The sequence below is a fragment of the Umbelopsis ramanniana genome (assembly GCF_025399195.1).
Source record: "Umbelopsis ramanniana AG unplaced genomic scaffold K450scaffold_14, whole genome shotgun sequence".
Taxonomy (NCBI): domain Eukaryota; kingdom Fungi; phylum Mucoromycota; class Umbelopsidomycetes; order Umbelopsidales; family Umbelopsidaceae; genus Umbelopsis; species Umbelopsis ramanniana.
The window spans coordinates 60,927-81,235 of NW_026252100.1; the positions used below are offsets into that span (position 1 = coordinate 60,927).

The 20,309-nt window shown below is 43.6% G+C and overlaps 10 protein-coding genes across 10 annotated transcripts; 3 read left to right on the plus strand and 7 right to left on the minus strand.

Moving 5' to 3' along the window:
• Nucleotides 1–188: 188 nt before the first annotated feature.
• Nucleotides 189–1,318, minus strand: K450DRAFT_231504 (uncharacterized protein). The gene has a single exon (XM_051587441.1). The coding sequence runs from the start codon at nucleotides 1,232–1,234 to the stop codon at nucleotides 257–259; it is 978 nt and encodes a 325-aa protein (XP_051446487.1). The 5' UTR covers nucleotides 1,235–1,318; the 3' UTR covers nucleotides 189–256.
• A 186-nt stretch (nucleotides 1,319–1,504) lies between these two features.
• K450DRAFT_231505 (uncharacterized protein) lies at nucleotides 1,505–2,339 on the minus strand. The gene has a single exon (XM_051587442.1). It carries the CDS (start codon nucleotides 2,136–2,138, stop codon nucleotides 1,536–1,538), a length of 603 nt encoding a protein of 200 aa, XP_051446488.1. The 5' UTR covers nucleotides 2,139–2,339; the 3' UTR covers nucleotides 1,505–1,535.
• A 1-nt stretch (nucleotide 2,340) lies between these two features.
• Nucleotides 2,341–3,846, minus strand: K450DRAFT_231508 (uncharacterized protein). The gene is made up of 5 exons (XM_051587443.1): nucleotides 3,575–3,846; nucleotides 3,432–3,512; nucleotides 3,244–3,347; nucleotides 3,063–3,173; nucleotides 2,341–3,004 (listed from the first exon to the last, which is right to left on the minus strand). The coding sequence occupies exons 1-5, from the start codon at nucleotides 3,732–3,734 to the stop codon at nucleotides 2,495–2,497; spliced, it is 966 nt and encodes a 321-aa protein (XP_051446489.1). The 5' UTR covers nucleotides 3,735–3,846; the 3' UTR covers nucleotides 2,341–2,494.
• Nucleotides 3,847–4,246: 400 nt separating this feature from the next.
• Nucleotides 4,247–5,691, plus strand: K450DRAFT_231512 (uncharacterized protein). Its single transcript, XM_051587444.1, has 3 exons — nucleotides 4,247–4,519; nucleotides 4,593–5,553; nucleotides 5,615–5,691. Exons 1-2 carry the CDS (start codon nucleotides 4,483–4,485, stop codon nucleotides 5,267–5,269), a joined length of 714 nt encoding a protein of 237 aa, XP_051446490.1. The 5' UTR covers nucleotides 4,247–4,482; the 3' UTR covers nucleotides 5,270–5,553; nucleotides 5,615–5,691.
• K450DRAFT_231515 (uncharacterized protein) lies at nucleotides 5,418–5,932 on the plus strand. The gene has a single exon (XM_051587445.1). It carries the CDS (start codon nucleotides 5,566–5,568, stop codon nucleotides 5,809–5,811), a length of 246 nt encoding a protein of 81 aa, XP_051446491.1. The 5' UTR covers nucleotides 5,418–5,565; the 3' UTR covers nucleotides 5,812–5,932.
• K450DRAFT_231516 (uncharacterized protein) lies at nucleotides 5,692–6,967 on the minus strand. The gene has a single exon (XM_051587446.1). The coding sequence runs from the start codon at nucleotides 6,695–6,697 to the stop codon at nucleotides 6,053–6,055; it is 645 nt and encodes a 214-aa protein (XP_051446492.1). The 5' UTR covers nucleotides 6,698–6,967; the 3' UTR covers nucleotides 5,692–6,052.
• An 878-nt stretch (nucleotides 6,968–7,845) lies between these two features.
• On the minus strand, nucleotides 7,846–9,482 carry K450DRAFT_270017 (uncharacterized protein; the record flags this gene model as incomplete). Its single annotated transcript, XM_051592947.1, has 7 exons — nucleotides 7,846–8,069; nucleotides 8,141–8,257; nucleotides 8,323–8,365; nucleotides 8,481–8,589; nucleotides 8,683–8,792; nucleotides 9,157–9,186; nucleotides 9,270–9,482. 7 exons carry the CDS (start codon nucleotides 9,480–9,482, stop codon nucleotides 7,846–7,848), a joined length of 846 nt encoding a protein of 281 aa, XP_051446493.1.
• A 1,458-nt stretch (nucleotides 9,483–10,940) lies between these two features.
• On the minus strand, nucleotides 10,941–13,104 carry K450DRAFT_231521 (uncharacterized protein). Its single transcript, XM_051587447.1, has 9 exons — nucleotides 12,697–13,104; nucleotides 12,598–12,626; nucleotides 12,434–12,510; nucleotides 12,282–12,347; nucleotides 12,112–12,214; nucleotides 11,926–12,034; nucleotides 11,768–11,810; nucleotides 11,580–11,696; nucleotides 10,941–11,509 (listed from the first exon to the last, which is right to left on the minus strand). The coding sequence occupies exons 1-9, from the start codon at nucleotides 12,919–12,921 to the stop codon at nucleotides 11,286–11,288; spliced, it is 993 nt and encodes a 330-aa protein (XP_051446494.1). The 5' UTR covers nucleotides 12,922–13,104; the 3' UTR covers nucleotides 10,941–11,285.
• A 510-nt stretch (nucleotides 13,105–13,614) lies between these two features.
• Nucleotides 13,615–16,562, minus strand: K450DRAFT_231539 (uncharacterized protein). Its single transcript, XM_051587448.1, has 3 exons — nucleotides 16,396–16,562; nucleotides 16,279–16,292; nucleotides 13,615–16,198 (listed from the first exon to the last, which is right to left on the minus strand). The coding sequence occupies exons 2-3, from the start codon at nucleotides 16,288–16,290 to the stop codon at nucleotides 13,721–13,723; spliced, it is 2,490 nt and encodes an 829-aa protein (XP_051446495.1). The 5' UTR covers nucleotides 16,291–16,292; nucleotides 16,396–16,562; the 3' UTR covers nucleotides 13,615–13,720.
• A 1,000-nt stretch (nucleotides 16,563–17,562) lies between these two features.
• K450DRAFT_231546 (uncharacterized protein) lies at nucleotides 17,563–20,301 on the plus strand. The gene is made up of 9 exons (XM_051587449.1): nucleotides 17,563–17,861; nucleotides 17,932–18,131; nucleotides 18,213–18,692; nucleotides 18,771–18,850; nucleotides 18,912–18,994; nucleotides 19,061–19,382; nucleotides 19,460–19,513; nucleotides 19,575–19,688; nucleotides 19,782–20,301. Exons 1-9 carry the CDS (start codon nucleotides 17,810–17,812, stop codon nucleotides 20,062–20,064), a joined length of 1,668 nt encoding a protein of 555 aa, XP_051446496.1. The 5' UTR covers nucleotides 17,563–17,809; the 3' UTR covers nucleotides 20,065–20,301.
• The last annotated feature ends 8 nt before the right edge of the window (nucleotides 20,302–20,309 follow it).

Sequence of the window (20,309 nt, forward strand, 5' to 3'; positions counted from 1 at the left end):
CGAGGAAAAAAAAATAACATGGCCCATATTTATCTTACAGTTCAAAGTGGTTGGGGGAAGAAAAAAAATAGAGAAAAAAAAATTGGTTACAAAAAGAGGGAATTTTTTAGGCCAGTGCTAATAGGTTAGAGACAATGGATGGTTGTGGCAAAGGGAGATGGCCAAGGATATATGGAAAAGAGCTGAAGGCAAGGTCTTACTCAGCTTTCACGAACTGGAAAGGATACCTTTTTTTGGTTGCTTTTTGTAACCATCCCTAACGAGACGATGAAGATGAAGAAGGCACAGAATGATGATGTTTTGAATCTGGTTCATACAGAGCGAAAGTATCATCGAGCGCGGACTTGCGCTTGACGTGCCTATTCATCGTGAGATCGATAGCACAAGCGCCAGTACATATGGGCGATCCATTGGCATCAACGGCGAGATACTCTGACCCGCATTTCTCACACTTGAATTGCCGAAAATCAATTTTACAACCACTTGCACGGTTTATCGCCCAACCAACATCATGCCCAGCGAGGTAAGCAACAAAGCTTCTTGCTCGAGTGACAGCCATATTCATGCTTTCGAGATCGGAACGTCGTACTCGATCGGACTTGATAAGGGAATCCTGGACCTGGCAGCGAATATTGGCTATGGCTAACCTCTCGAAAGGAGGGTCATCCAACTCTGTAGGTAATCCAAATCGACTCAACAGACGAGACAAGCTATATTCGTCACTTGCCGTCGTCTCTTTGGCCTCCAATATCGTAGCGACTCTTTGTTTGGCCTCGTGCACTTCGTTTGCGTACTCTCCAAACAGGTGTGGGATGCCATTTTGCGACTGCAATAAGGCGAGGTTGTAAGAGAACGCTTCGAGATGATCGCAAAGGTTGGAAAGTTGATGTGGTGAGAGGATAAGCTCGATATGTTCAAGGGCATGTGCAAATCGGTCAAGTAGACCGAGGATAGCCGTGTCGGTCAAGGGTAAGCCAACCAGTTGAAGCTTTGTAACGGCAAAGGAACGAGGAATACTCTTCATAAAATACGTGGCCACTGAGTCGCTAATACGGTTGTCGTTGGGAGGAAATAACAGGGATTGCCCTGACCATGGCGCGTTGGCGTCAAAGATGACTTGCTTGAAAAACCGGGAGGTGGCTCCCAGGTGAATGCGATCATCGAGGTTAAGAAATTGCAAGAGGTCATGTAGTACCTCTTTCTCTAGCATTTGAAGTCGACATGGCAGTGACATTGAGAAGGGGGTAAGGTGCGAAGAGGAGGAAAAAAGGCACTTTTTTTTTTTGACTGGACGAGGGGTGGGAGGGTTAGGTTTGCTGTGAAGGAAGTAAAGTTTTTTGGAATAGCAAAGAACACAAAAAAAGCATATACACAACACAAACGTACACACATACACACACACACAAAAAGTACTTTTTTTTATTTATTTTTTATTTCCAAAGCGTACCTGGCTGGCCTAAGTAATATTATATAGAACGGTGCAATAGACGGTTGCTTTTCTTCTGCTTTCAAAATAGAATCCACCATCTCGAGAATTATTCTTCCTTTACCATGGTAGGAAGGCCTGTGCTGAGCTGTTGCGGGTTTCGAATCATGACGATCGTGCATTGACTACCGACTTCTTTGGCTAGCTTTTCACCTAGGGACGATCCAATATTCACTTTTTTGCTGGCCTCGCTCGCCACCACCATATTCATACCACTATGGTCTCGAGCAAATCGAGGGAGAAGTTCACGTGGATCGCCTGGGATAACGTGTTCCTCGTTGGTGATATCGGCTTGCTTCAAAGTATGGCCAAACCGTTCGAGGGTGTCCCTTGCTTCATCCACATCCTCCCATACGCCTCCGGTTGCCTCGTGACCACTGTTTGAAACGACGGTTGAGGCTGCGCTGCCGTTGGTGCTGGGGACAGGACCAGCCATGGGTAACGACAAACGTCGTCTCACTCCATCAAAGGAGCCGGTTGAAGACGTGGATGATCTTCGCCTTCCGCCCTTTGGAACACAAGCAAGTAATACAACATGATCTTTTCCTGGACGGAGTAGATTTTCGTGCGTCCATTTAAATAGGGCTTCGTCAGATGCTCCCAGGTACAGTAAAATTTTCCTCTTTTCGTGAAGTGGAAGGTGCGTAGCCATGTTTGATTTGTTTGAAGGAGAGAGAAAAGTAAAAAAAGACCACCAGCGTGTCTAGGGCAAAAAAAGAAAATCGCCCACTGGCCTTTCCTTTCCTTGCCTTGAGCCCAGTGCATCTTCTCACGCACTCACTTTTTTCATTATCCTTTGACCATTTTGGGACATCCCCAAGGCGTTTGGCTGATCCCGTTTGGGCATGGCACCAGTTTAAAAAGAAGCGTTTTGCTATACGGTCCAAACATCGGTTTTATGAGTCAAAAGATGGAGCCAAAGATATATATTAAACGATAAGAAATGGCAAAAGGGGAGGTTATATTGAAACAAAAGATAGATGGGCTGCCGCGGAGTAAGCAGAACAGCTAATACGGGGATGCATGTGGATGCATAGGCGGCGAACCATAAGCAGGATGGCCTTGCAAATCATCTTCATCCAGAAGCTCCTTCACTTCCCAGACGTTTTGCTTGCTGCCAACAGAGAATTCCAGATCTTCTTTGGTGATGGAGTCCCAGTATTTGTAAACCATCATCACCGCCAAAAGTGTGCAGATAGTACCAAAGAACAACCCATCAACGTAGTGTTTGACTTGATCACAGATGGCGACCGAGAAAAAGTACATGATCACCTGCCCAATAAGGAAAAACGCGGCTCCAAAAAGGATGTCGCCCAAAGGCCATCTGTCGTCAAGAGTGTTGACCACCAGAACAATCTGAAGGACCACATACACGAAGAAAGCCACACCATTCACGATAAAATAAAACACCCACAGGACGGCGGGGTTAGCATAGCTGAAAGGTCCAAGGTTATTAAAGGTGGCTATGGCGATCAGGCCAACGATGAGGAACACCACGAAGGAACTAATACGGATGGACTGATAGGTGGTGTCAGTATGATGTGTTCAGGTAGCTGTGCCTAAAACCTCTCCTTACCCAGAGTGACCATGGGGTGCCATCCTCAGCAAATTGAAATCCGACAAAACCGTTGAGAAGTAAACACCAAAATGTTGCACTCATGAGGCCAATATGAACGGCAGTAAACCACTAATAAAGTCGGGTTAGTTAGCATAGCAGTGTTGACAACTTGAGATGAAAAAGCTAAATTGAGGCTTACTGGATAAACACTGGAGGCAGTCGGAATAATCCCGGTGACCAGTAACATTTCCAGAAACGTCGTCATCATATAGAGGTAGAAGAACATGACTATTTCTTTACGGCCTAGGTAAGGGGGTTTACAATGCATTAAAGCTCAAGCGAATAAAGGGTCATTATTTGTACATTCTTCTGGACAACAATACATACCTACGGCGGTATATTTAGACTTGATGTGATAAATCATAATAGCAGCCATGACGATGGCCACGACATCAATGATGAGAGTCGCTATAAGGTAACATTAAAACAATGGGCATACCATCGGATATATTTTGTCATGGTGTCCTTACCTGGTTGAAAAATAAGAGTGCCTGCCAAATCAACATTTCGTGAATAGCAAACCGGTTCGATGCCATCGTATTTTCCTATTAAGGGACACAGTGACAGGGCCACCGTCTGACAGATTCCGTCAAACTTGAATGCTTGGAAATTGGTGGAAATGATGCTCATGATGAACTCCAAGCTCTGTGTTTTTACCCGCTTACAAAGATAAGAAGGAGAAAAAGAGAAAAGGATGACATGAACGGGGCAGAAACTAAAATAATTCTGCCCTTGCCCGCCCCTTCCAACTCACTCATCCCACAGCCAAGGAGTCGACTGAAATGAAAAACCTTCCGCGCCATCCACGTGATTCCAATCCAATACAAAAACCCATTATTCTCCGTGTAGTGCAGAATTCCGAGAGAGTTGGAGCAAGCAGAACGCCAGGTGTTGATCTATTCTCATGTATAATGGATAGTAGTAGTGGTAGATAGTGTCCTTCGTTGAATTGACTGGGTAGTCCATGCTATACGACGCTATACAGACCTGTATAGCAGCTCAACCATACGCAAGACATGTTACGATGCATGAGTCAAACAATCGCGCTGGTCCTCGAACATTCATAGACACAAACAATAACATTCATTTTCGAAACATATAAGAAACATAGTTTGCCGCCCGTTGTTTGTGTATCCGGGACAATGTTTTAGCCCTCTATGAGTGTACTTTGGACGTTTGGTCGTCACTGAATTCAATGTAGTTCTTCTACGATAATACATAATGGATTGGATCAACTACAGCTGTCTGTGTTACCAGATGACACAAACTGACACAAAGGAACCGGGGGCGGTGACTGCGGGCCAGATTTTTTTTTAGGGTTTTTTGAAGGCCAAGTTTCAACGCACATCGTTAGGTGACCCTTTTCTACTTACTCGTCATGACGTCTCAGCTCGCCCGTGAACTGGCAGATTCTGGTAAGGGCTCTTGATAGCGTCTCACGTTCTGCCACCAAGTCATTATAACTGAGCCCATCCATCGTATCTGTAGTTGTGGAAAGGGAAATTCAGCACTTTCTCGAACAGTCTGAAGTACGCCTTCCTAAACCATTTGATATTGCCTCCATACACGTTCCTTCCACGCCTCTCACGGAGAGGACTGTGAGCTATGCCAACGAGGTGCTGCACCCTGCGATATTCAACCATTCCAACCGCGTCTACTACCTTGGAGCAGCAATGGTTCAAGACTATCTACCGCAATGGAAATTCAAATGGGAAGATTACTTCCTAACTTCCATTTTACACGATATCGGCCTTGCTCCAAGTCTCCAGCTGAATAGTCCACTCTCATTCGAATATATCGGAGGCATTCATGCAAGAGAAAAGTTGGTGGAATTTGGAGCTCCGCAGTTCCAAGCTGACGAAGTAGCGGAAGCTATTATTCGACACACTGATGAAAGAGAGGGATATATTCGACAAAGCGGATACATGATACAGATGTCTACCACCATCGATGTAACTGGCAGGAATCCTCAGTGGTATCACCCACATACCATTGATCAAACGGTACAAAAGTTTCCGCGCTTAGGATTCAACAACGTCTTTGCCGACGCTATGGTGGCTGAGTACGAGCAAAAGCCAGGCAGCAACTTATGCAAGCGTGATAAACACATCTACCTAGAGCGTATAAGGAACAATCCTGTGATGGAAAGGTATGACAGGAAGTAAAGTTGAGTAAATGCTGGGCATACTCTTGTGTTGGGCTTAGATGAGAAGGAAGTCCAGAGTACGCTACTGTCATGTTCCTTGAAACATAACAGGAACTACTGGAAGTATACACGTTAGCAAGGAAGTACCCTGCAGAAGAACCCGAAGGAAGCATCCCCCATACAGAAGAGAATCTACACAAGTGTAAACAAACAGCCGAAAGACTTGCAAGAAACGTCGTAACCAGTCATCAGGACTTACTGGAAGACCCCCAAGAAAACTACCAAGAAGACCTTCAAGAAGAAGTAAGACCCAATATGTCAAGCCCCAAAGACATAACCGCAATAGTAACAGCAGCTGTGAAAGCAGCCCTAGAAGCTAAGAAATCGTCCAGATTCAAAACCAAACTACCCGAACCCTATAATGGAGAACGTAAAACCGCAGTACTAGACAACTGGCTATTCGCTATCGAACGATATCAAGACGCCGAAGACTTGAACGAGTCGGATACCATCAAGTTGGCCGTAACCTTACTAACAAAAGAAGCCGCTACCTGGTGGTGATTGTTTGTAGGCAGCAGGAGCGAAGTAGTAGTCAATACCACTAACACCGAGTGGGATGCGTTCAAGGAAGCTATCACCGCTCAGTTCCGTCCCACCAATGCGCGGAAGTTAGCCTTGGATAGACTAGCCACGATCCGTCAAAAGACGTCCGTCGCCGCATATGCCGATGAATTCCTAAAAATTGCTTTGGAACTTCAAGGAACAGACCCCGAGTTGCTGGTTGACAAATTCGTTCGTGGACTCAAAATGAATACCAGGATGAAAAGTAGAAGAAGCTGAACCAGATGAACTGGATAAGGCCATCCAGATTGCCGAACGATACGATCGCGCCAGGTATCAGAGGATCGAAAGTGAAAGTAACTTCCGAGGACGACCACGTTGGCACCAAAACAAGAACAGTGATAACTCCTTCCGTAATAACAGAGCAACCGTTGACGACCCCATGGAATTGGATATGATGGATTGCCCTGACAACCGAATATGCTATAGCTGCCAAAAGCCAGGTCACATCGCCCGTTTTTTGCCCTACTAAGTCCAGACAGCCAAGCAGAAGCCCGAACAAACCTCTGAATCGACAACAACTATTGAGCATGTTAGCCTTGTTAGAACAAGAAGAGAAGGGAGAAGAAAAAGAATATGACAATAAAGCGGACATTTCTTCGTACATAGAACCGGTTAAAGTGGGAAGAACTATAGAAGGGCTCACTCTGAATACGAAAGAAACCATAAGAGTTATGGACAGTGTCTCAGAAACTCCTATAGAGCGAATCTGGTCGTTATCCACCAAGGCAGACCTTACGATATTCGAAGGACCAATCAACGGCAAAATGGCCCATATCCTTCTAGATAGTGGAGCCACTGGATGTTTTGTTAGCACCAAGTTCATTGAAACACGCAAGATTACTCCAGAACGATTAGACTCCTGAAAAAGTATCAGTGGCAAATGGTAAAATTCTCGACATTACCGAACATGACGTTCAAGTTAGGAAGGTATCAACATAGCCGCGTATTCAAGATATTCCCATTGCTAAAGTTCGACGCCGTACTAGGAAAAGACTGGCTCAGAGACGTAAACCCCCGCATCAATTGGAAACCTATATCGTTCCGTACCAAGATCAAATGGTGACAGTACGACCTCAGAAGATGGAAACACCATGACCGAAAGCACTCAAATGATATCGCACCAACAGCTAAAGAAACAGTACAAAACCGTAGAAGAAGTATTTCTGCTCCATTTGTACCCAACATTGGAAGAAAATATCCGTAAAACAGAGACCGCCATGCCCGCAGCATGGGCAATCATAGTCCACAAGTTTCAAGATGTGTTCCCCAAAGACTTACCAAAGTGTTTACCACCTCCTAGGGACATGGTAAAGTACAGATAGATACTGGAGATTCAAGGCCGGTAAGAGGACAACTTACCGCATGTCCCCAAAGGAACTGGACTGTCTGAAGGAACAAATGAAAGAATTACTAGGCAAGTACATGATCAGACCCTCAGTATCACCGTGGAGCTCCCCAGTATTGTTTGTACGGAAGAAAGGTGGAACCTTACGCAGGTGCGTCGACTACCGCGCCTTGAATACTGTGACCAACCGAAATAGCTATCCACTACCCCTATTAGACGAATCCTTCGATCGTTTGGGAAAAGCCAAGATATTCTCCAAGATCGACCTGAAACGTGGATACTGGCAAGTACGAGTAGAAGACGGACATATACCCAAGACAGCATTTAATACTCGATATGGACAGTCGTTTCTGGTCATGCCATTCGGGTTGAAAAATGAAACATAAAAAGATATATTGACTACGATGACTGTATTTTTTTTTTCTCATCATACATGTGGATACGGATTGGGATGGTAAGGGTGTTCAATAGCATACATATGTTGATAAAATGATGATTTATTGGTTAAATAGAGGATATAAATATAAGATTAATCGGAAAACGCAGCAATAAATAGACGATAGTATGCGGTCCATGAGTTTTTCACGGCTAGGTAAAAATGAATGGCATGTAACTTTCTACTTCTGTTACAGTGACGAGGAGGACTTTGGGGCATCCAAAGGCTTTTGTCCCAGATAGGACCATAGACAGACAGTGGCTTTGGTAGGACCCATAGCGTCGCAAGCACGATTAATTTTAGCTTTACACACGTCGACTTCGATATGGAGCTGTTCAGCCAAACTGGGAGCAATGCTTATGTATAGGGAACGCATGTTTTCGGCATATCGAACACTTCGTTTACTTCCCCAGCCTTAGTGGGCGGAAAGGTAACTTAGGGGGTTCTATGAATCGTTCAGGATACTTTCAAAGTCTAAAATTCACCCATTGGAACCTCAATCTGGTTATTATAGATAGCGTTGAATCCAGCAGCCTCCATCTTTGTAGCCATTTTGGGCCCTATATCAGAGTCTTGGCCTTTCGATTTCAGTAATTGGGAGACTAAATGTGGGATAGTTAGTGGGATGTTTATTACTGAATAGATGTTCACCGTATCCGAAACATACAAGCGTGGTTAATATCTTGCAGTTCAGGGTCAGTGGTACATTTCTGGGCAAAAAAGTTTCGTTTGTTAGCATCAGTTCGGTATGCCTGCCTGCATTATCCTACAGTGGTATATATTGGCCCATGTTCTTTTTCTTCTGAGGGTCTCAACTTCGCTTACCACAACATTTGTATCCAAAACTTGGAGGTAACCACCAGGCTTCAACTGATTATACAGGCTGGTGTAAGCTTCATCCCATTCGTTTGCACGCAATGCTGCAGCAAAATATCTAGTTGTAGTGGTAGAGACGTTCCAGATGGTTGTGAACAAAGAAAGGATAAAATGGGCGGTACTGCTGACCACTAATGCATGCATGCTTTACCTCATCTGAATAAAGTCAAAGCGTTTTCCAAACGGATTCTCTTGTAGTACATTTCCAATGGCAAAATGACAGCTTTCAGGATAACTATTCTTTGGAAAAATATCTTCAAGCTTTACGATTTAGTGATAGACCAGAGCAAAAGGATTAGTGGGTATGACAACAGAGATTACCACATATATCTGCTCCATAGTACTGCGCACTTGGAAATTCAGTTGCCATGTCAAGTATCCAAGTAGCTATAAAGTACCCAATGTTTCCCGTAGATAAATTAGTGAAGCTGGCACAGCAGTGAAATGACGTGAAAGTGTGGTTATTACCTGAACCGCAACCAACGTCATAAACATCGATATTTTTTTCAAACAGAGGGTCAAGAATCTCTGGTTGCAGTAGATTTCTGAGATCGACGATCAGTTTAGCTTATTGTTTAAATTCAATGTGGTTTTATCAATGAACTTGATAAGAACATGTTCTTACCCAAAATTCTCTTTGAACCCAAAAGTGTTGCTGTTACAAAGAGGATGAATTAGCATATATATTCCTACAGACTTTCCCTTGTACAAAGCCTGCAATCGGAAAACCTATTCTACCTCATTTAAGCGATTCTTTTCAATGTCATCTTTGGCTAGCACATAGACACTCTTGGGGTCATTATGGAATTCTCTCTCTCCGACAATACGAGATGGGATCGTCGTCGTTGCGCCCAGTACGCTGTTGGAATTCAAGCTCTTCTCTTTTGATATAATGTATTTACTTTCATCTTCTGAGCGCTTACGTACAACAAATGAGCAGGCGTTACCCATGTTGAGTGATTTGAAAAGTGAAAGATGAGAATTACAGGAGTGAAGAAGGCAATGTAGGTATATATTTGAGATCGAATTCGTAAGCTGGAGGAAGAGTCTAAGAAATATCATGTAAATGTAGCTCTCCTTAGAAGTTGGCTCCAAGCATATGCTGATAAGGCTATACAGAACACGTCATGCATCTTAATGAAAAGTCATCCCATGTTTCCTCGACGCAAAAGATGGTTATACTCGAACGAATTACATGTTCTATGCCGGGATCATATTTGTATTTGTGTTACTAATTCGAACAGGAAGTTTCGTGAGTTGAATACCAGTTACCAAACTGGAACAAGACTTCCATATCTCCGGTATGCACCACCTTTCGGAAATGCAATGATGGATGCATTTTTAAAAATAAGACTACAATGAGTTACGTGAATACTAACAAGAAGGGGCTATAATAAGTGATCGATCGATCGCTTGCGGTGATTGGTAAGAAAAGAAAATTTTGGTGGACAAGTTGGCTTGCATATAGGAGACATGGTAGTAAAGTACAAGTATGTAATCTCAGCACGAGGATTAATGTTACCGGCTGCACAATGGTAATCAGTTTCATAAAAATAAAATGATATGAACATAAAAGACGACAAAATTGCACAAGAACGTATGAACACCAAGTAATATAACACACACTTCAAAGTAACATGCATTGTTCAGTCATAATGAAAGATTCGGCAGCAGATAGGTAAGAAGTATTAAATTCGATCATTTAGAGGCAAAATGTTCGCAATTAGTGAGTTACCTTTCATATCTGCACTATAGTACTGACCATGAGGATATTCAACTGCCATGATCACAAATTTAAATAGCTACAAGGCATAAACATTGGGTATATGAGTTACATTCAGGTATACCTAAAGTGCTGACGGGCCTAAGATAACATAGATCAAGACGATACCTGTGCCGTCATTTTCTTTTCCAATAATGACCCTACAATCTGCCGCTGCAGCCGCAGACTAACATGAATGCTCATTATGGGAAACCTCCCTAAATGTTAACCCATTTGGTGCTTCCCGTACATGTCACATATTGTATACCTTTACCCGAGGTACCCCTCAGCCAAATGGCTTGCTATTGCATGAGACGATGAGTTAGGGATTTGTACCGCGTTTACGACAGGTGTGGTTGGGCTAGAACTACGTATTTCAAGCAATCGTAAGGAGAGGAGAGACGTAAGCCATGTTTGGCCAAGATATAGACAATCTTTGCGTCATTATAAAATCCTCTATCGTGTAAAAATTGAGACTGATCAGCGTTTGTGAAACGAAACTGGATTCAATGTGGTTGTTCATGATCAGTAATTTTCAAGTGAAAAGAAGTGACAGGCAGCTTGGTCAAAATACATCGCTCATCCGTCGTAGCCGTCAGCGAAGCACCCCTTAAACATGGAACCATGATCGGAGAGGTAAGGGATTGATCGAAACTCACAAAGCATAGTGTATTTGCATATGCGTGCCGACAGATCGGTACACTTCATTTGAAATCTGCAACAAGGAGCAATTTTGATTTTCGACATGGTAATGTATGACTCTAAGTGGCTGCTGAAAACGTGCTCATTCGTCATCGAAATTTTGTATCAGCATGGCAAATGCTACACTGTTATTAATACGAGAGAAGGGAAAAACGATAATTTGTCTAATGAGAATAAAATCCATCGGCTAAACAACTACACATCATGTTGCATATAGATGAACATACTGAGTACAACAACAGGTGAGATATAAGTATGAAGCAAAAAAAAAATGTCTTCAGCAACCCTCTTTACACTGCTGAGCTGGATGCAGGAGCTTCCAAAGGCTTTCGTGCCAAAAAGGACCATAGATTAACGGTGGTTTTGGTAGGACCCATAGAATCTACAGCTCGATTAATTTTAGCAGTACATTCTTCAACATCGATGTTCAGCAGAGATGCCAGAAAAGGGGCAATACTCAAATAAAGCATGCGCATGTCTTCCGCACCGCGAGTACTGATTTTGTTACCCCAGCCTGAAAGCAAATGCATGGTTAGGACCTCATAAAACTCACGTTTGGTACCCTTACAAACCACCATACTAACCTATGGGGCTCTCAAGCTTATTCTCATGAATCACTTCGAAACCAGCAGCTTTCATTTTACCCACAATCTTGGGACCAATGTCATAGTCTTGCCCCTTTGCTGCAAGCAATTTTGTAACTGTAGAGAAAAATCAATTAATAATGGGCATAGTGCTACTTTCTTTCTGTTATCAGAACACTATAGCTTACAGGCTGATATGATCTCATTAAGGTCAGTGTTGGAGGTATTCATCTGAAATATAGGAATCATTGGTCAGCGACATCTTGGTACGTGTGCCCATCATATCCCCACTTGCTGAGTATTCGCTGCGTCTCCTTTTTGCTTCTTGTAGCATCCCTGGACTTACCAAAATACTGGGTTCCAAGCTTTGAAAGTAACCACCAGGCTTCAACTGGTTGTACATGCTGACGAAAGCATCGTCCCATTCATTTTCACGCAATGCGACGGCAAAATATCTAGTGAGCATGTCAGCAAGGTTGCCTTCTACGTCCATATCAACAGTATTAGCTCCATGTGCCAGCACATGCCGTACCTCATCTGAATAAAATCAAAGGTTTTTCCGAAAGGGTTCACTTCCAGGACATTTCCAAGCGAGAAATGGCAGTTCTTAGGATAAATGCTTTCTGGAAAGGTATCTATTTCTTGGCATGTCAGTGACATTGGATGGGTGCGGAATTGAGATCTTGTGAAACTTGAACTTACCTGCAATATCTGTTCCGAAGAACTGCACATGGGGATATTCGGTTGCCATATCAAGGATCCAACTGCCTAGAAGGTAGTACATATTGAGTAGGCTGTGAATCTCCGAATCTACCTTCGCAGTACAGATTGGTGAAAAAAAAGAAGTGCATTACCTGGACCACAGCCAACGTCGTAAACGTCGATGGAGTTATCGAAGATAGGCTCTAAAATCTGTGGTTGCAGCAAATTGCTGTTGGACCCCATTGCATACGCCATTGACTTACTTGTCAGAGATAATGCACATAGATACTCAACGCCAAAAGTAGTTTACACGTACCCAAAGGTTTCTTTTATCAAAAAGTGTTGCTGATGCAGCGAAACAAAAAAATGTTAGCTTCCATGTTGTTAGTATAAGCAATCGCCAATACTACTATACCTCATGCAAACGATCCTTTTCTTCATCATCCTTAGCGAGCACATAGACGCTCTTCTCTTCGGTGTGGAATTCTCTGCCTCCAATAATTCGAGATTGAGTGGCCTTTGCGCCGCTGTATGCACTGCCCGGTACGCTGCCGGAGCTTGCGCTCATAGCTTTTGTCGGTTCGGTCTCCCTTTTCCCCTTTGCAGAGTTGCGCTGTAACGCTGAACGAGCGTTTCCCATGATAATAGAGGGGGTTGAGAGAAGGAAAAGAAAAGAAAATTCAAATAGGGTAAATCGACAGCAGGGCAAGCAAAGAGCGGAATAAATAATAAAAAAAAAGTGGGTTTTGTGGTAGGGTGCATCAATCGAGTCCCTCCGACCTTGGTGGTGCTACCATGTAAGGTCCATTGACCTTCCTGGAGCATGCGTTGATAGTTATTAATGTTCATCCTTGCTCTAGAGTACCCATGCAAAAACACTGATCCTCGGTATAGGACACGGTCATCATCAATGTGACCGGCTCCGCCAGATGGCTTGAGTATTGGCCTCGCACTTGCCAATGTAAACTTAACTGAGATACAAACAATTCAAATGTGGGTTGTACAGACCAACGTCCCATCGAGAATGGAAATAGAAATTGCTGCATGTTGTCAAAGGCTACACAGTAGGACGAGAGTAAGATCAACCTTGTTGAAGTTGAAAGATCAAAGCAGTCGTCGGCTAACATTTGGTTTTCTGTTTTCATTACTCTTTTTAATGTAGGCCAAGTCGCTAGACCAAGGCAAAGCTATAAAAAAAGCACTAAGAATTGGGCGGTATTAAAGTGATGGAATGATCATTACATGACTATAAGAAAAAAAGGCGAGAAAGAAGGTTTGGACACGAAAAAGATCACAGAGTATAAAAGTGATAAAGAAATTACATGCAAAAGAGAGAATTGGCTCTGAGGAAAAGCGATTAAAAGGGGAAAAGAGTGGGACTAGAGTAGTTGGGTAGTGTATCACATTATACAGAAAGGAAACTAGGGGGGAAAGATGGATTACAAACCACAGCGAACCTCATCAACCGCCTGCCACATATCCGCTACCAGATTATCTTCGCCTGTATACTTGTTGGGAAGGTCAGGTAGCAATTGGCCATCGATGTGTTCGTCAGGTTGAAATGAGGAAGCTGGGCTCTTGTTGGGCAGCTCGACGCCAGGTCCTGCAGGGGAGATTTGCCGGGTAAGGTTTAAATTGGAGAATTGCATGGTATTAATGGAAGAAAGTGAGGGAGACACCGAGGTGGAAGACCTAGACACCAAAGGTGTGTTGAAAGAGTCAAAACTTTGTCGAACTGAATCGTTGGGAGATTGCAACAGAGATGGTTGAACTTCAACCTTGATGGACGCAGCTGGGGAAGATGCTGATTCAAAATCGAAAAGGATAGGTTCGCTTTTAGCAACTTGTTCAATATCCATCATATTGGTATGTTCAAAGAGGGAAGCTGTTGACATGTCGTGAATGCTACAATCATCCTCTATAGTAATCGAAGGATCTACGGCACAAATGGTCTGTTCCATAACGAACACCAGTTTTTGAGCCAGTTCAAAGTCAAACACAAAAGAGTTGCAGGTCTTGGACACCTGAATGGACCGGCGTAAATTATGTCGAGCAAATTGCCTGAACCGCTCATCGGGGTATTTCAAAAGTCGAAGATACACCGTATTGGCAAAAAGAAACCCTAGAATAGGCACGTTGCAGTCATTGCGATGGTTCACCATAACGTCAAGTGTCTGTGTGATGGCATAGGCAGCTTCAATACATGTGCATAAACATTGCAGAGCGAATGCTGTCGTCGGGAAGTGGTCCGCCGGGAAGAATGCTTGATAAAGCAGAATCTTGTTGATGTTGTAATGAACGTGAAGATTAAGAATACAGTAGCTGGATAGCTCGTTCAGATCATTCTCATAATGTTCTTCTACATTATGATATCGATCGGCTATGACACTAGGGTCACGGGCAAACATCATCGGTTGGGGATTTTGCCAAGACGCAGGGACTTCCTTGTAAAATTCAAACAGTTTGTCCTGCATAGCAAAAAGATCAACTTGGGGTCCATGTTCTTCACTATTCATTTTCTGCGCAGATACAAGACGGGACATGAGATCATGACGCAGTACTTGCAACTTGAATAGATGATGCCAGGCCATATTGACATGCTGAGCAATTGGGTCGGCATTTGATCCCAAGTCCACAGACGGTAAAGGAATTTGCGGATAAAACTGACTGGCTTGCAGAGTATCACTTGAACCTCCCTGTAGAACGCGATACCAGGTATTATGGTAGTAGAAAGACCAGATTAGCATGGATTCTTCATGGGTCAGCTGCCGGTCAGAGTCATAGAGTCCTAAATCTTGAGCCATAGCAAATGCTACCCAGTCGTAAATAGTGTTGGAGCTGGAGTAGCCATTAAGGTGATTACAGTAGGATATAATAAAGGAAGCTTGGATGGTTTCCAGTTTGGGTTCGTCGAAACATTCGGCTAACAATTCGCGGCTCTTGACGCAAAATGCCGTCGATAAGACTTTACCCATGTTTTGCTGTGGTTCGTCCTTTGCACGGACGTTCCAAACGTGTAGTTGGAATGCGTTACGAGCTGTCATAGCACACACAGCAAAGGTAAGCATATCCGAAACTTCTTTTTCTGGAAGAGAGTAACGTTCCAGAAGATCGTTGGCGTCAATGATGGAGAGCCGCAATTGAGAACAGCATGGAGTACGGGCGTACAAGTGAACAAGACTATCAATCAACTGTTGTGAAATGTCAAGGGCGTAGTCATGAGGTAAAGAAATGTTAGAGTGCGCCCATGAATTCCAAATGGCAAAACCAAGGTCAGAAGCAGTGTGAATGGAGCTAGTATCATCGAACATTTCAGCTTGGTGTTTGGCTTCTTCTTCTAACGGATCCTTAGGAGTAATGTGCATGGTACGCTTAAATTGATCAACAAGCTTGGATAAATCATTGAAAGAATTAACACTGCTTTCCATAGACAAGCCACGCCCAGTTGAAGTAATTTTCCAGGCAAAAGGCCGGCGAGGTTGCTTCATCTTCATATTGGCTCCCAGGTCTCGAGTTTTTTGAGCAAAATCTTTTGCCATCTTGTCCAACGATTCTTGCCACTGGTCGACCACTTTGTTCATTGTGGTGAGAACTTGCGAAACGTGATTTGCTTTTGGAACTGTTTTCGTGTATGTACACTCAAATCCATTTTCCTGGCAGCGCTGACAAGTCGGTTGTGTCAAGTCGCACTGCTGAAGGTCTTTGAAGCACTTGGAACAAGGATAAACAGAGAAAGAGCTAGCTGACGCTGGCGGCGGCGATGGGCCGCTTGGTAGCGAGTTAGAAGATGCTAGGCGTTGCAAAGAAATGCCTTTGGAATCTTTAGTCAAAGGGTCTGTCGTCTTAGCGTCTGTCGTCTTCAACCTATCACCAAATTTTTTAAGCCGTTCGCCTAGGGTCTCAGTTGCCTTTTGAAGCTTTTTGAGAGTTGGAGCAGCTTCAGGATAAGTGCAGTCAATACCTCGGCGCTTGCAACGGGAGCATGCAGGTTTCTTACGATCACAGGCATGTCTGTATGGAAGAGGTTATTTCATAGAAATAACATTTAATTAGTAAGCCAGCGACATGGCATTGAAATGAACAGAAAAAAAAAAAAATGTTATGAATGCCATACCGAAATCCTCGACACCGGTAACAGGCGGCTCCTAACTGGGATGAATCCTCACTATCGTCTTCCATCTGATCACCCAGTGTCTGCTCAGCTGGATCGTCTGCGTTGGAGGGCGGTTTTGCAATCGTCTTTAAATGAATGGGAAGCAGAAGGCTCTAACTTTGATGAGTTAGAACTCCGTCATCATTTGCCTTTTTGTCGATGCCCCGCATCTGATTACAGCCCCAAGCTTTCACCCTGTTACGGCTCTACTCTCCTAACGATGATATTTTGGCAGTGATTTGGATGTTCTGGCTCCTTATAAAATGTAGAAGCTATTCAAACTTCGTTATAAAAAATGCAAGCATAATGGTGTCGCAAGTTTATTCCACATCCAATGTTCTATTACCATCTTGGTGCGGCACCCTCATTACACAGTTCCTGCAATAAGCAAGGAAAAACTTTAATGGGTAATCTACAAATAATGGCTTGGCATGCAATGTGAAGGGAGGGTTGATATATCCATTACAAAAAAAGTGATCCTACTAATTTTTGACAACCTCATCTACTCTGAAGAGCCAACTTCCTATGGTCGTGCCTATCATTGTTTGCAAGATTTTCTAGACCGGTAAGGCTGTGTCTATTTGGCCATATGGCTAAGTAACGGACTGAGATGCATAGCCGTCAGATCAGTTCATCCAAACATGCTATCAACGGACCAAGTAGCAGAGTGTATGGAAGATAAAGGAAACCGGGATTCCAAAAATGCGAGCGATGCGGCGCTGCATCTTTGTACGGACGACGACACCGACAGAAACTGTTACTCAAGCAAAAACGATAGAGCGAAAACAAGGATATTGTGCAAGTACTGGTCAAGATTCTTATCATCCGATGGGGCAAATGATATTATTCCTTCTCATTGGTGGCCGAAGAGATGTTTGTGAGTGTTTACTTTGGCCACACAAATAAGTTAAACGTAGTTTGACTACTTGAGATTGCTCGCTAACATCTGAAGCTACAACCAGGTTTTTCATGCACAACTTTACATTATATCATCCGAGTTTGCAATACCATAGTTCTTGATTTTATGAGTACGTACGCCGCCGTTACCGCCGCCAACATTATGCTGCAGTCATGGTATCCACATATCCGGGTCAGGCTTAGCTTACATATTCCCGTAGATTTTGTCAGTACTTGGCCAAGAGATAAAACCAAAATTTGGCAAAGGTATTGCCTCAGGCTCTGCCTAACTTTCGATCTTTTGATGCCTTTGAGCGATTTTTTTTATTTTGGGAATTTCTTCACCTGTCGAACCTTTCAATGCGGAGCCAGTTGTTATTGGCTGTAGACTGTGACTTGCTATGTTTTTTGAAAGTTTTCAGTTCAGACTGACACCCAAGCACAGTATCTCGACCAAGCAGACTCCAGCACCCTGTTCATGACTGAACATATAGACAAAAGAATCAAGCTAGACGATTCCATGGCCCAAGGTTAGCGTCTTTAATGGTCTGAATCTTGATTCCTTTTCCATTCTGATTTTTCTATTGCCGTGTTTGTTAGACAATTCAATAGTCTGTGACGACCAAGACCGACTTGTCGGCCTGACCGACAAACTGCATAACTTTTTGAAAGGTTATCAAAGCCTCAAATGTGATCCATGCAAGGTTGTTTCCATTGTTCGAAATGCGTCCTGCTGCTTTCGATGCGCACTGCGAATGCTAGGTTGCCGAGAAAGTGATTTATACGTTTTGACGGAGAAGGTGAGCCCTCAGAGCCATTGCCACGGATCAGAACCGATAATTCGAATATGAAGTTTTTCTCACTCTGTGCGCCAATTATAGGAATTGATAGAGGCGTTTGTCAGTTTCGATCCCAGTGTCTCGTATGAACCATTGGAAGAGACTTGCGCTGCATGCGTCGGCGTCTTACAGCAGGCAGATACCACTCGAGTCATTGACGCGGTGGTTGATCGACTTACCACCGAGGATTACCAGACGAAAAGCTACACTTTTTACGTCACATTGCCTGTCAGTCTGTTACCGCGCAACCATGCATTAGCCCTCCACGTGTACAATCAATTGAAGGAGCAAGGATTGGATGTCGAAGCAGCTACAGCGGTGCGGAACGATCAAGTCGACGCCAAGGAGCCAGTTAGAGCTGTTGTTGGTCAGCAGTTAATGAACAAGATGGGAATGCAGCAAAGTACTGAGGCTGGGCTTAAGATGACTGTGGTCTTCAGTCACCCAGAAACCGTTGGCGATCATGTCTTCCTGACAACCGTCAGTAATCCTGTTGTCAAGTTGTTGAAGCAGCGTAAGAAGGTACAGAGTGTTCGTGTACGGGATAGTTGGGGCATTAGGTGTATGACCATGCCTGATAGATGTTTCATTCCTATATAGGGTCAAGTGTTCTTTACCGGAGACTCAAGAAACACCATTATAGAAGGACTCAAGTCTTTAGATGACAAAGAGGCAATGAGGTCAGTAGCAGTATAAATGCGCAAAGCTTCTTCGTGTGCGGTTACTAATGGTTAAACGCAGTGCCATGCCGGTTCCTCCCAAGCCAGTGGAAACTGCCTTTGAATTGAAAATAGAGTTATTGCATGAATCCACTTTGGTTGGCGGTATGTATCTTTTATCCTAAATAGGTGAAGCGTATGCATGTCTTGACCGACATTCACTTTTCGTAGGTCGATACATCAAATTGTCAAGAGAGTACAGTCAAACGCCTTGGTCCATTCGGGGACAACGATTAACAGAGTTTTCAGTGTCAGAGAGTATTGGTGAGCCACTCAAAAAATATTTCAAGTGCGACGATTACAAATTTGTTACGGCTGGACGTGAGGATGCGAATGTACGAATGCTTGGCCACGGTCGACCGTTCTATATGCAAATGGTCAATCCAAGAATACCAGAAGTACCAGAAGATTTATATTTGAAGATGGAAGAAGAAATCAATCATTCAAGCAACTCTGAGAGCGTGCTTGTTCGGCACTTGGCACGGATCCAACCGTAAGCAAATATCTGAGTTGAAACGTTTGAGCTCTGGAGTTTTCCATTGGGAGAAATATCTAATTTTATCCATCTAGGGGAGATGTCAATATTATTAAGGAAGGTGAACAGACCAAGCGAAAGACCTACAGGTAAGAACCGATAGTTTTTGGTCCTACCATCGATTCTCACTAAGCGCACTCATGGCTATAGTGCTTTGGTATGGCTCGCAAAGCCTTTTACCGACGATTTGATCGAGAAACTGAATGCTATTGGTAGTACACAATTTGAAATTTCACAAAGGACACCAATCCGAGTCCTTCAGCGGTAATGCATGCTCTTCTCCATCTTTCTGTATGTTATCCGATTAAGTGGTTTCGTATTCGTCTAACCCGATCCACCGCCCTATCCATTCTACAGCCGCGCGCACATGGTTCGACCAAAACAGATATATCATCTCAGCGTCCAAAAACTGCCTGCCAGGATTCAAGGGTCAGACGAACATCAAGAAGCCAAAGGCCACTTTGCCCGTTTGATTATGGACACGGAAGCTGGCACGTATATCAAGGAATTCGTCCATGGCGATCTCGGCAGAACAAATCCCAGCTTTGCGTCGCTTACAGGGGCAGCTGCGGACATTTTAGATTTGGACGTATTGGAAGTTGACCTCGTGTGGCCGCCACATATAAAGACATCTATGTAAATAAGCTCGTGGCCCTTTACCCTAGTTATTGACATCCGGTTTGCTCGTGGCTTTGTCCTTGACCGTAGCCCTTGAACATCCCCCCACTGTATTTTTCTCTGAACTAAAAAAAATTAGAAGAGCATTGATGAAGTGACTTTGTGACATATCAAGTGTGACAACCATGCCATTTCAAAGCAAGTGTGGTGGCGTTTCTATTTCAGTAAAGTTCAATTAAACATCATTGCCAACGGCCGTACAAAATC

Excerpts from the sequence above, each read along its gene's own strand:
- K450DRAFT_231504 (XM_051587441.1), bottom strand. The coding sequence starts at position 1,234 with ATGTCACTGCCATGTCGACTTCAAATGCTAGAGAAAGAGGTACTACAT.
- K450DRAFT_231505 (XM_051587442.1), bottom strand. The coding sequence starts at position 2,138 with ATGGCTACGCACCTTCCACTTCACGAAAAGAGGAAAATTTTACTGTAC.
- K450DRAFT_231508 (XM_051587443.1), bottom strand. The coding sequence starts at position 3,734 with ATGAGCATCATTTCCACCAATTTCCAAGCATTCAAGTTTGACGGAATC. Across the intron at positions 3,174-3,243 it reads CTGCCTCCAGTGTTTATCCA|TGGTTTACTGCCGTTCATAT; the intron begins GTAAGCCTCAAT and ends CGACTTTATTAG. Across the intron at positions 3,005-3,062 it reads GCACCCCATGGTCACTCTGG|TCCATCCGTATTAGTTCCTT; the intron begins GTAAGGAGAGGT and ends ACCACCTATCAG.
- K450DRAFT_231512 (XM_051587444.1), top strand. The coding sequence starts at position 4,483 with ATGACGTCTCAGCTCGCCCGTGAACTGGCAGATTCTG. Across the intron at positions 4,520-4,592 it reads CCGTGAACTGGCAGATTCTG|TTGTGGAAAGGGAAATTCAG; the intron begins GTAAGGGCTCTT and ends TCGTATCTGTAG.
- K450DRAFT_231515 (XM_051587445.1), top strand. The coding sequence starts at position 5,566 with ATGTCAAGCCCCAAAGACATAACCGCAATAGTAACAGCAGCTGTGAAA.
- K450DRAFT_231516 (XM_051587446.1), bottom strand. The coding sequence starts at position 6,697 with ATGAACTTGGTGCTAACAAAACATCCAGTGGCTCCACTATCTAGAAGG.
- K450DRAFT_231521 (XM_051587447.1), bottom strand. The coding sequence starts at position 12,921 with ATGGGAAACGCTCGTTCAGCGTTACAGCGCAACTCTGCAAAGGGGAAA. Across the intron at positions 12,215-12,281 it reads CTTCGGAACAGATATTGCAG|ATACCTTTCCAGAAAGCATT; the intron begins GTAAGTTCAAGT and ends GCCAAGAAATAG. Across the intron at positions 11,811-11,925 it reads GCTTGGAACCCAGTATTTTG|ATGAATACCTCCAACACTGA; the intron begins GTAAGTCCAGGG and ends CCTATATTTCAG.
- K450DRAFT_231546 (XM_051587449.1), top strand. The coding sequence starts at position 17,810 with ATGACTGAACATATAGACAAAAGAATCAAGCTAGACGATTCCATGGCC. Across the intron at positions 19,383-19,459 it reads CACTTGGCACGGATCCAACC|GGGAGATGTCAATATTATTA; the intron begins GTAAGCAAATAT and ends TTATCCATCTAG. Across the intron at positions 19,514-19,574 it reads ACCAAGCGAAAGACCTACAG|TGCTTTGGTATGGCTCGCAA; the intron begins GTAAGAACCGAT and ends TCATGGCTATAG.